Raw genomic sequence first — 12,394 nt, forward strand, 5'->3', positions numbered from 1 at the left:
AACGCTCTTTTAAGAACTATCTATATGGGATTAAATTGACAATAGTAACTTTAAAAAGATTAGATAGGAACCTTAGGCAACAGTGAGTTTATGTTAATGAGGGAGGAACAACTCAACAAAGGAGAGTGAGAACAATTGAACAATTGGAAGAATGTAGTCAATGTCACTAGACTGTACGTGTAGAAACTATTGAATTTGTGAATGTTTTGCTGTGTATATTCTCAATAACAAAAACAAAATAAAATTTAGAAAAAAAATAGATTTTAGCATCTTAGGAAAAAAAATCTTAAAACTTAAGAGCTTGCAATTACTTCACAAGTGTTTTTCACAATGTCCCACAAGCCATGTTATCAACCTATACTTACACTTGTAGGGAGAAAGAAGGCATAAAATGTACCTCCACCATTAGTCACACCATCCTAGCATCTGCACTCTGGAAATTCTTCAATAAGCATTACTCATGTTGCCCCATAATACCTGAGTGATTTTGTTAGTTATTTTGTTTTTTTGATCTACTAAAAACTTCAGGCCTTTTTAAAATATTATCTCTTTACATGTACTTGAAGATACCTATAATACCACTTCCCAAAGCTCACACTTTTCTGAGCTGAATCCCTTTAACCTTTTGCTTTGTTTTTAATAAATCATTTCTCCCACTCTTCAGCCATTTTGTTTCATTGTTGTATTCTGAACCTGTTCCAGTTGTTTTGCTTATCTTTGAGGCTGTGTGGCCAGCTTGGACTCAGGTTTCTACCATAGTGGGAAAATGCCCTGGTGGCCCAGTGGTTAAAAGCTTGGCTGCCAACAGAAAGCTCAGCAGTTCGTTATTCACCAGCCGCTCCTTGGAAACCCTATGGGGCAGTTCTACACTGTCCTATGGGATCGCTGAGTAGGCATCGACTAGATGGCAACAGGTTTGGTCATTCATTGAATACTTACTGAGTGCCTCTTGAGTGTGATATCGTGAGGGACACAAAAATGAATTAGCCATGGGTCCTGTCCTCAAAGAGCTTACAATCCTTAAGGAAATGAGACAAGCATATAAACAGCTGCAGATCAAATAATACACATGAAGTATTCTGGGCACTCAAAAGAGGCAAGATTAACTCCAGCTGGGAGTTGGAGGATGCCTTTGTGAGTGGGTCTTGAAAGATGATCGGATCTTTCAAGGGTATTCCAAGAACATTCCAAGCAGAAGAATGTCATCTTCCTGTTAATACTACCATCATTCTGAAAGTCATTTTCTTTTTAATAACAATGGCACACTGCTGACACATACACCATGGTAGTTTTTATCATTATGTCTTCTTGCAACAATTTAAACATTCTTTAACATTTATTTTAGTTCTTTGTGTCCTTCCTCAGGATTTCAAATCTATTTTTTTTTTATTGCTTTTATTGTCTGATCTACTAAAGTGTGTCCCTAGGTGGAGCAAATGGTTAAGTGCTCAGCTACTAACTGAAAGTTTGGCTGTTCAGACTCACCCAGAGGCACCTCAGAAGAAAGTCCTGGCAGTCTGCTTCCAAAAGGTCACAGTCTTGAAAATCCTATAGAGTTGCAGTTCTACCCTGCAACACATGGGGTTGTCATGAGTTGGAAGCAACTCGACGTCAACTGGTTTGGTTTATTTAAAGTTTATTCAGAACGTTGTCATTCCACAAGCAGGTTTTCAGGGTTTGGGGAATGATGGGGAAGAGGGAAGGGAGATTCTGAGCCAGTTCTCTTGACCCTGTGCTGATTACAGGAGTTTGTAATCTAAGGCCACCCGCTCTACCTTTTAAATTCTCTATTAATCAATACTAGTCAGTGAGAAACAAGTTAGGAAGTATCCTCCGTAGCATAATTCTTTACCTTCTGTGTTCAAAGTTGTCCTCAATCCATTCCCATACATTAGAGGAGATGCTGAGTTGAGAGATGGTTTCTAGTGTTGCATAGAGCTGTGTTGCTAGGAAAAGTCTGGGTAAAGCAAGTCTCCCAAACCTACCAAGCCCTCAAATTGGTTAAATTTGTTAGCTTCATGGGCCAGAAGAACTGTCAAGTAAAGCTAAACCCACTCAGGAAAGAGTTTGAGCCTCTAATAGTGGAAAAGCATCTTAGAGATTAGCTATTCCATATTCTCATTATATAGATGAGTCACTGACACACCAGTAACAATACTCGTAGCTGCCATTTGGTAATAGGGAAACACTTACGCTATGACATGAGCTAAAAGACAATAGAACTCAAAATTGCATATAATAATATACCTGTGAAAATGTGTTATGCATATGAACAAAACTGAAAGTTAGCTTCCAAAAATAAATACTCTTCTAGCATAGGGGCTTATGGATGATTTCTTTTCCTTTTTCAAAGCTTTCTTTAATGTTCGTGTTATATTAGCTTTACAGTTAAAATAAAGTGAGAAAAATGGTACAAAATATCAGAGCTCTGGGTTGGAAGTTGAAGGACCTGAGTTTTCTTCTTTTTCCAACTTAACACGCATTTTTTGCCTTTGTGAGCCTCAGTTTCTCCATCTGCACAATGGGTTAACACTAATTTCCATCACCCCAGACTGACCGACTGTTTATTTTACGAAGTTCTTAACTCACTGAATGCAAGGGTTCATAGGAATGCAGTCCTGGGAGAGTGAGGGGCGGGAGTGAGGAAAAGATAAATAGGCACTAATTAATTTTAAAAGAAAGATCATCTGCTTTAATTGGAAATGCATATGTGCTGTGCCCCTAGTCAGAGTTTTAAGTGCACTCCCTGTTAGGTAGCAACTTCGATTTGAAGTGCTATGTGATCCTTTGGGCTTTTGAAGCTATGAAGTCTATATACATACACATGAGTTAAAATGACCGTGTAATCACGAGGCTGTGTGCACTCTGAATAATTCAGTGCACTAAGCAGCCCTGGCTGGTAGATCAATGGTGTCCAAGAAGAGCGCAAAGACCACGTGACAAGGAAAATTACCAGACATTTTGGAATGATACTTTGATTTCCAGGCTTTCTTTTTTAACTGGTGCTTTCTCTTTTAGCCGTTTCAGGCAAGTAAGAGGTTTGATTATCTTGTTTCCTGTGAAAGGTTATTTAGTTCCTCAATCCCATCAGGTCACTTTCTGCACTTCAGTGCACCAAGCCTTCGCCAGGTTATCAGCCAGGCAGAGTAAATGGAGACACCAGGATCAGATTTCTAAAGGAAGGAAAGTTAAAGCAAAGTTTGAAAGAGGTGACAGCCAACAGCCACAAGCTTAGGAACTCAATTAGACTGAAAGACAACTATCTCATTATCTCGTTCTTGAAATGATCTAAATACATGAGAATCTAAAAGTTTTAAATAAATTTGTCCTACTGACTGTCTAGATGACTGAATTTCTCTTCTCAAAAAATTTCTAAACACCGACTTTCATATTTATTTATTCTCTGCGCAAAGCAGCCACGATAATTATGCTGTCAGATTCAGTAAGCTAATGAGGAGTCACCAGAGTGGAAGGTTTTGCATTTGTGAGATGGCTAGAGAGTCGCTTCACTGCTTTTTTCTTTCTTTTTCTTTTTCTGCGTGTTGGGAAGGAGAGTGTGGCAGTCCAGGCCAGACTGGGATCCTTTTGATTAACTGGTTGCTTTCCCAGCACTGTTCTGCCAGATAATGTTTTTCTCTCTCTCTCTCTCAATCTGGGAGCTGCTGCTTTTGAGAGGCAAGGAAGCCTTAGGAAAATTCCAGCCCTTCATGCCACTGTCCCCAAGGCAAGAGGACGCTTCTCTCTGAAATAAGTTCCGGAGATGATTTGGACTTGAGTTGATTCAAGAATAATCTTTAAAGTTTACACACTGTTTATTTTAGCCAGGCAGCTTGAATGTCTTCCCTTTCCAGCCTAGCAAATGTATAATTTCAAAGCAAAGGAGTCAGCGCGACAGATCACCCACAGCATCTAAGACAGAAGTTTAGGCGGAGGGAGGCATAAGACAGAAGTTTAGGCGGAGGGAGGCAGAGCTGGCCTTGGGGGTTCATTTCTTCCCTTTGGCTCTGAGCAGCTTCCAGTAAACAATATTATTAAGTCATTTTACACTTTCAGTGATTCAAAGCTAGAAGCTTTTCACTTTGTTAAATTGTATAATATTTAACACATAGAGCAACCTATGTTTGTTCAGGCTGAGAACCTTAGAAAAGCAATGCCCAGGTAGAAGGATGCCCTGAGCAGGTTTTGTGAATGTGCTTTGGCGACCATGTGGTCCCTGCCTCTCGCTGTTTTCCTCAGACAATTATGTTGCTTATGCTTTTAAACATAGTTACTATTTATTAAGAACTTACTGTGTCTCAGGAAAGATGCAAGCTTTTTTTTTTTTTCATGTATTATCTTCTTTAAACTTACAGCAATCTGCCAGGAAGTTTTATTATCCATATTTGCCAGATGAACCCCTTAAAATGTTAGCTTTTGGAGAACTTGGTCCATAACTTTAGTATAGTAAGCACCCAGGAAAAATGGGACTAAGAGGCATTTACAAAATGGAGATTTCCAGTATTTGAACTAACCAAATACATGAATTGAGGACAAAAGTAGTATATATATTTAAAAAAAAAATTTTTTTTAATTACAGAAGTTGCACTTTAGAGTATTTAAATAGATTACCTGATGCAGTTCGAATCTGCCAGGCGCTCCTCGGAAACTCTATGGGGCAGTTCTACTCTGTCCTATAGAGTCGTTATGAGTCGGAATTGACTCGACGGCACTGCGTGGTGGGTTAATGCAGCTGATAGAATTTGAGACTTTTGAAAACATATTTCACCCAGCATGATGCTTATTGCCTAATATCTTGGGGACTAAACTCTAGACTCCTTGGCATAATATTAAGTCCCTCCACCATCTGGTCGCACCCCATTTTTCCAACTTTGTCTTCTAATCTGTCTGGCTCTAATCATGCACGATGACTTGTGGTTCTCTCAAACACTTTGCTTCCTCTGTGCCTTTGCTCCTGCTGATGCCTCAGCCAGGAATTTCCTCCCTGGAAGTCCATGACTATTGAGGGCATAGTCATCTTTCAAGACTCAAATGGCACCTTGTCTACGCTTGTCCCATGTTCCTCAGTAGACTTCGCGTTAGGGTGGGAATTGTCATTTTTTGTTTGCACCTCACTTTTGACCCTTGTTGGTTAGTGTGTGTGTCTCACAGTTCTATTCCTGTTTTTACTGTCTTCAACACCTAGCGTAATGCATTGCCCAAGTATTCATTCGGTAAGTATGGATTGAATTGAGTTGAATAGGAGCCACTTGACAACTGTTAGTAGATTTATACTGACTCGTGTATAACTGACTCATATTAACTGAGGATATTCCTGGCTGAGGGATCAGTAGGAGCAAAGGCACGGAGGAAGGAAAGTGTTTGAGAGAACCACAAGTCATCACACATGATTAGAACAAGATAGACAGGAAGACAAAGTTGGAAAAATGGGTTGCAACCAGATCGTGGAGGGAGTTAATATTATACCAGAGAGTCAGTTATACATGAGTCAGTATAAATTATTGGTAAATAAGTCTGGCTCTTGTTTTGACATCTCTCTTGGTGACACATATTGCAACAGACATAAAAAATACACTGTTAAAGCCCCCAGGAAATAATACGTTGGTGCTTTTCTCTTTTTCTCCCTACAGAGGAGTCTTTGTTTACAGTTTCAGGAGTGAGACTAAAGCCAGAAATATGTGACCTTTTGGCCTCCTACCGGAAAGGTCACCACCCAGCCCGGTTTAGCAAATGCTGGTGAAAAGAAAGGGAGTGATCACCAGGATTCTTCCAGGCAAGTGGTGACCCAACAGTGAGGCTCCTTGCGGCTGGAATTGAAAAGTGATCGCTGTCAGGTGGAGAAGATATTGTTCACGGAGTCAGAGCTCCTCTGTTCTGTGTCTGGCTCTTCATCTCCAACTCTGGGGACAGGTGGCCTAGCTCTTCAGGCCTCCATTTCCTGAGCTGTGAGAAAAGGATCACAACATGCATCACCTACCTGTCTCTCCTGCTCCCAGGGGATGAGAAGGCTCCTAAGACAGAGCTTACAGAGCACTCTGGGACCTTCAAGGGGTGCTGGTGGTACAGTGGTTAAAGCACTAGGCTGCTAACTGAAAGGTTGGCGGTTCAAACCCAGCAACAGCTCTGTAGAGAAAGATGTGGCAGTCTGCTTCCGTAAAGATTACAGCCTTGGACACCCTATGGGGCAGTTCTGCTCTGTCTTATAGGGTCTCTATGAGTCAAAAATCGACTCGACGGCAGTGAGTGTGGTGGGACCTTCAGCTGAAACATATGGAATAAAGGATTAGAACTGATATTATGCTCCCTTAACTAGGTAGTTCTCTCTATCAGTGGGTATGACAAAAATCGGCAGGGGGACCACCTCTTCCAATTTGCCCGAGACTAAAGGGTTTCTTGGGATGTGGGACTTTCAGTGTTAAAATTAGGACAGTTTCAGGTAAAGCAGATGGTTGGTCACCTTAGTGACACAAATTACCACCTGGCCTGGCCTGCCCACAGGTGCCAGAGAAGATCTGGTTCAACAAGTCTTTGGCCCTACCCAGAAGGTGATTTTAAAGGCCAGTGAGAACCCAGACTTCATTGCTGCAGGCTTCTCAGGCTACACCTTCTGTCCAGTTGGTCACAGGAAGTCCTTTCATTTCGGGTCAGTGCTGGGGACCACAAGGGCCTGATGGGGGAGGCAGGAGCCATCACAGATGTCAGAGATGCAGCTGTTCCTGTGAGTCGCCTCAGTTGGCCTAGGGCAGCCTAGCCTTCCAAGGTAATTTTGAAGAGGAAGGGGTGCTATGGAGGATTTTCTGAAAGTTACTGTTCCTAAAAGCAGTTCTTCTGGCAGGCACAGGAAGTCAGGTGGGAAAACTTCAAAAGCCACCATAGTAAAGACACCCCTAGGTGTCACAAGGGTGCTTCCCATACTGGATCTTCCATTCTGGGTAGAGGGGATGTTGATCTACATAGAGTAACCAGGGTGGAACCCATGTGCAGAGCCAGCCGGCCAGGACTTTGGTGACCTTAGCCATATCCTAAACCATAAGCACTATGGTTTGACTATCCCTTTCTCAACCACTGCTTGGCCATGCTTCCTAATAGTACCTTTGGGGCCTAGATGGTAACCACTGGCATACTCCCTACACATTCACACCTGACTTCATTCACAGGGCAGGCATCAGCTCTTTGCCACTTTCTCTTAGATGTCTTATCTTTGACTGTCACTACTATTTAAAGGCATATCAAAAATACCTGCTTTCTCTTTACATGAACAGATACATGCACACCCCCGTTCACTGCAGCACTGTTTACAATAGCAAAAAGGTGGAAGTAACCGAGGTGCCCATCAATGGATGAATGGATAAATAAATTATGGTATATTCACACAATGGAATACTATGCATCAATAAAGAACAGTGATGAATGTGTGAAACATTTCATAACATGGAGGAATCTGGAAGGCATTATGCTGAGTGAAATTAGTCAGTTGCAAAAGGACAAATATTGTATAAGACCACTATTATAAGAACTCGAGAAATAATTTAAACAGGGAAGAAAATATTCTTGATGGTTACAAGAGGGGGAGGGACGGAGGAAGGGTGGGAGAAGGGTATTCACTAATTAGACAGTAAATAAGAACTACTTTAGGTGAAGGGAAAGACAACACGCAATACAGGTGAGGTCAGCACAACTGGACTAAACCAAAAGCAAAGAAGTCTCCTGAATAAACTGAATGCTTTGAAGGCCAGTGTAGCGGGGTGGGAGTGGGGTTTGGGGACCATAGTTTCAGGGGACATCTAAGTCAATTGGCATAATAAAATCTACTAAGAAAACATTCTGCGTCCCACTTTGGAGAGTGGCATTTGGGGTCTTAAACACTAGCAAGCAGCCACCTAAGATGCATCAATTGGTCTCAACCCACCTGGACCAAAGGAGAATGAAGTACACCATGGACACAAGGTAATCATGAGCCCAAGAGACAGAAAGGGCCACGTAAACCAGAGACTACGTCAACCTGAGACCAGAAGAACTAGATGGTGCCCGGCTACAACTGATGACTGCCCTGAGAGGGAACACAACAGAGAATCCCTGAGGGAGTGGGATGCAGACTCCAAATTCTCATAAAAAGACCAGACTTAATGGTCTGACTGAGACTGGAAGGACCCCGGTGGTTATGGCCCCCAGACCTTCTGTTGGCCCAGGACAGGAACCATTCCCAAAGGACTATGGGATGGAGAGGGATGCTGGTTAGGAGTGAGCTTCTTGGATCAGGTGGACACTTGAGACTATGTTGGCATCTCCTCCCTGCAGGGGAGATGAGAGGGTAGAAGGGGTTAGAAGCTAGCAAAATGGACAGGAAAAGAGAGAGTGGAGGGAGGGAGCAGACTGTCTCATTAGGGGAATAGCAACTGGGACTATGTAGCAAGGTGTATATAAGTTTTTGTGTGAGAGACAGACTTGGTTTGGAAACTTTCACTTAAAGCACAATAAAAGTTAAAAAAAAAAAAAAGCAAAAACCTACTTTCTGACTCTTCTAAGATCATTATATTTAGACATTCGGGAAGAGGAGGGGAGTTTGGAATTAAGGCATTTCATGAAATACCAAAGTTTGTATTTTGACAATATACAATTAGAATTATAATTGGCAACAAAATAATATGGTTTTTCCCAAGTAAAAATGTTTTTCTAGAGCAGAGTTTTTACTGTGTAACTATGCCATTTTAAACCCAGACTTACAAGAACAGGACCACCCTTTTTTATAAAGTGAAGGGTTTGCCCTCCGTGAGATAATGGTTATCAAAGACTCTGATGGAATGGTCTTAGATGGTGGTGCTCAATAAACATTATTATTATTTCTATTGTTGTTATTAAATTGTTTTACTAAGCAGTCAGAAGGTGGAGGGATAATCCTGTCTCTCTTATCTACAGTGGCCTTGCAGAAAGAATTGTTACCTGTAGACATAAATTGGTCATAATAGAAAATCAATTAACTGCAGCATGTCAAGCTTGGTGCCTGTGCCAGGGACTGAGAAGGGAGGAGGCAGATTTAGCCTCTATTGGAATAATCTCATGATGTCCCTAGGCCCTTGGTAGTAATGTAAGGAGATAAAAGCCGTAGGAGATGAACCACAATAGGGAAAAGCTAGAGCAATTAAACTGTTTAATAAATGGCTTGGGATCAGCAAAATCTGGGAGTGCTGGAATTAAAGAGGATGAAAGCAGTAATCACACGGACACTTGGGGTCTGTGAATCTTTTCCGCTAAATTGAATTTATGTTAAAATATTCTCTTTTCAGAAGAGTCAAAATGTAAATTGGGATATTAGGACTTGGCAACTGGTAGCAATGCCTCAAAATTGAGACATTAATCCTCAAATGCCAGTTTCAGGTATGAAAAAAAAATTTCCACTGATGTTTCCAACGTAGAACTGGAGGGGAGCTAAAGTTTACTGGGTCGTATATGCCACACACCAGTGCTACAGTGGGCACTTCACACATCTTTCAAAGCTTGGCCTGATTTGTACAGTGGATTGTGGTGAGTTACAACTGTAGTTTGCACACACGAAGATAGAGTATGATTATTTTTAAAGTTGTCTTAGTTGTCATTACCAGGGCAAGAAGCTGCCTCTGTTTCAATTTGTCATCACCTTTTCTATCAATATCTATGATTCCATCAATTATTTTGTGACCATGTTTAACAGATTTTCCTTACTCAGCGTGTACTATATTATTCATTACTTTGATCTTATTTATTCTTTATTCACATCTAGGGCTACTTTGCTGCTATTTCAGTTTTCATTTGCTTCAGCTTACGAAGAAATTTGAAAGCTAACTTCACACTGGACCAGGGATTTTATCACCTGTGACCTGGAATATTTTAACCATTATGTTCAAGGCAACAGCACATAATGCTTGAAGGAAAAGCAATGGAAGGTTTTTGCTGTTGTCATTCACCTAGAATTTAACATCTTGGATCTATGATTGGCCCAAAAATCAGACATAGACTGAGATAGCCTAAGAACAGGGCTTCTGAATAATTCCGTCTATTTCATCATTTGATAGATCCCTGGGCCAGAAGGTCGGCTTCCCAATAGGACAGATGGGAAACTGACAATTGAGAGAATTTGGAGACAGAGCTGGTGCTTACGGAAGCCTGTCACTCCTGTGTTCACTTACAATTTCCCCCAACAAAAGGACTTCTGTGGCAAGGAGAGGATTAGTCTAAAGTTTAGAAAAATCTCCCAGGGAAGATGGTTTCTTGGATAAAGTTGTCAACAAAAGGACTTGCTTAAGACTATTTGTTACGATTTCCTAGGGGGCGCTTCTCCCATCACTGACAGGATTATCAGAATACCAGTTACACCCGCATCCCACCCCAGCTGAGTTTTAGGAGTTTGGATTGAGTTGCTGATTAGAATTGAATTTCAGGCTATCTCCTTTTACTGAATCCTAATTGTCTATGATGATGACAATATGATGAGGAATCTAAGCCCTGATTTGATGGTGAAAATACTGAGTAGATAAAAAAAATAGACAGGAGCAAATAGTTCCAAAGATGTAATTCAAACCCTGTTACACCACCAGACACACACACACACGTACACACACACACATCACCATCAAGTAAAATGAGAGATCTGTCTCAGCTAACATGTGGACCATTTTCTACAATGACTCCTTCTAAAAGAAGCTAAAAGAAACCAAGGAAACTCAAATTACTTCTGGTATTACTGTCTGCCTAAAGACCATCTGCTAAGGAAATGTAGTAGTCTAGAAACCAGAGAGCCTTATATATCTTTAGAAGATCAAGGAAGAACTTTTTAACGGAGAATTAAAAAAAGCAGTAACTGCTTACCCAAAGTCTGAGATGGAAGAAAGAAAAACTCGTAGCGATAGTCCAAAGAAATCTACCTTAGTGAGTATCTTGATTCTCCTAAGGTAATCGACAAAACCTGTCCAGATATGCCTGAAGACAAGATGAAACAGTGTGGGCTGGACGAAGGGGAAGATATGTGTCTTAAATAATGGTGGTTATCCAACCAAGAGAAAAGTCCACAGTGATATGGGACAGGGTTCAGCCTTAAGTCACATCCTGCTCAAATGTTTTTATTAATCACTTGAATAAAATCAGAGAAGATATACAACATATTCATACAACTCACTGAAGTAATTATTGCTGGTATTAACTTATCCCATTTTAAAGAGGAGAGAACTGAGGCTCAGAGAAGTTAAATAACTCCTCCACATGGTGGAGGAGCTAAGCCAGAGCTAAGATACAGATCTGTTGACTCCAATGTCTACTATCTTCTCAGCAATCACAGGCCTATCAAATTTGTAGAATACATAAGTTTTGAAGAGGCAGCTGATGCATGTATTGGACCATGATTCAAAACACTGAGACCTTGCTAAAAGCTAAGGAGCAATGAGCCAATAAGGCATTTACTCATATCAAATTTCATCTGATTTAAAGTCTTAACACAATGGGCCTTCAAATGTCAACGACATAAGTAATTCCCTGTGATTTAAAGGGAATTGGTACTTTTAATTATGAATGAATAATATGATCTGGCCACCCCCAAAAGCTAATGCTAATACTTTTAGGCTACGTAAATGTAGGAATAAGATAGTGTGCCAAAGAAGAGAAATAAAGAGTTTTCTCTACTGATCAGACCACATCTAAACTATTGATATGTTCAACTCCACACATCACATTTTAAAAGAAATTTCATGTTGAAGTAAATATTTATTGTGCACCTACTGGTATATAGATATTATCCTGTTTGAGCCTTTTAACAAGACTAAGAGGTAAAAAAAAAAAGAAAAAAGACTAAGAGGTAGGTGTGTTTATTCCCCATTTTACAGAGATCACTGAGAATCAAATAGCTAGGCTCCCTGGGTGGTGCAAACTGTTAAATGCTCTACTATTAGCAGAAAGATATGGCAACTTGATGGTAACTAACAATAGGATTTGGTGCTCAGATTCTCTGGCCCCAAAGCTATAGCCCCCAACCCCCACTCCCACTCTGTGCTGCACGCTCTTAGGAGGGCGACCAAGGGAGTAGAGGGCATGGGGACCAAGGAACAAGGAGGAAAGGTAAAGGAATGGAGAGTTTAGCCACAAAAAGAGAATACCCAGGTGGCAGAGTAACTCCCTCCAGATGGTTAAGGGCTCTCAAGGAACAAAGGGGCTGGCCCTGGGCTGGGTGGCTACAGAACAGAGCCTACAGATTGACCACTCAGGGATGCTATTTTTGATGCAGCAGGAAGAGTTCTCTGCCAGTCCCACCTGTCCACAAGTGGAATGAATTCCCACAACAGTAGTGGCCTTCCTCGCCATCCCATATGTGGAATGCTATAGGAGGGATTTCCATATTGGAGGTTGGAATACCTGACCTCCAAGATTTCATCTA

The 12,394-nt window shown here is 41.1% G+C and overlaps 1 protein-coding gene across 3 annotated transcripts in view; it reads left to right on the forward strand.

The window, feature by feature from the left end:
* CDK15 (cyclin dependent kinase 15) overlaps positions 1-11,454 on the forward strand; it is a 103,811-nt gene extending 92,357 nt beyond the window's left edge. The window contains exons 13-14 of one of the 3 annotated variants that reach the window (XM_049887863.1): positions 5,628-5,770; positions 9,755-11,454. In XM_049887863.1, the coding sequence (XP_049743820.1) occupies positions 5,628-5,737 (110 nt within the window). In that variant the 3' untranslated portion in view covers positions 5,738-5,770; positions 9,755-11,454. Of the gene's footprint in view, positions 1-5,627; positions 7,531-9,754 lie in introns of those variants that run through there. The other 2 variants (XM_049887862.1, XM_049887864.1) reach the window with 2 other exon arrangements.
* Positions 11,455-12,394: the final 940 nt, after the last annotated feature.

The sequence above is a fragment of the Elephas maximus genome, chromosome 6 (genome assembly GCF_024166365.1).
Source record: "Elephas maximus indicus isolate mEleMax1 chromosome 6, mEleMax1 primary haplotype, whole genome shotgun sequence".
Taxonomy (NCBI): Eukaryota; Metazoa; Chordata; class Mammalia; order Proboscidea; family Elephantidae; genus Elephas; species Elephas maximus.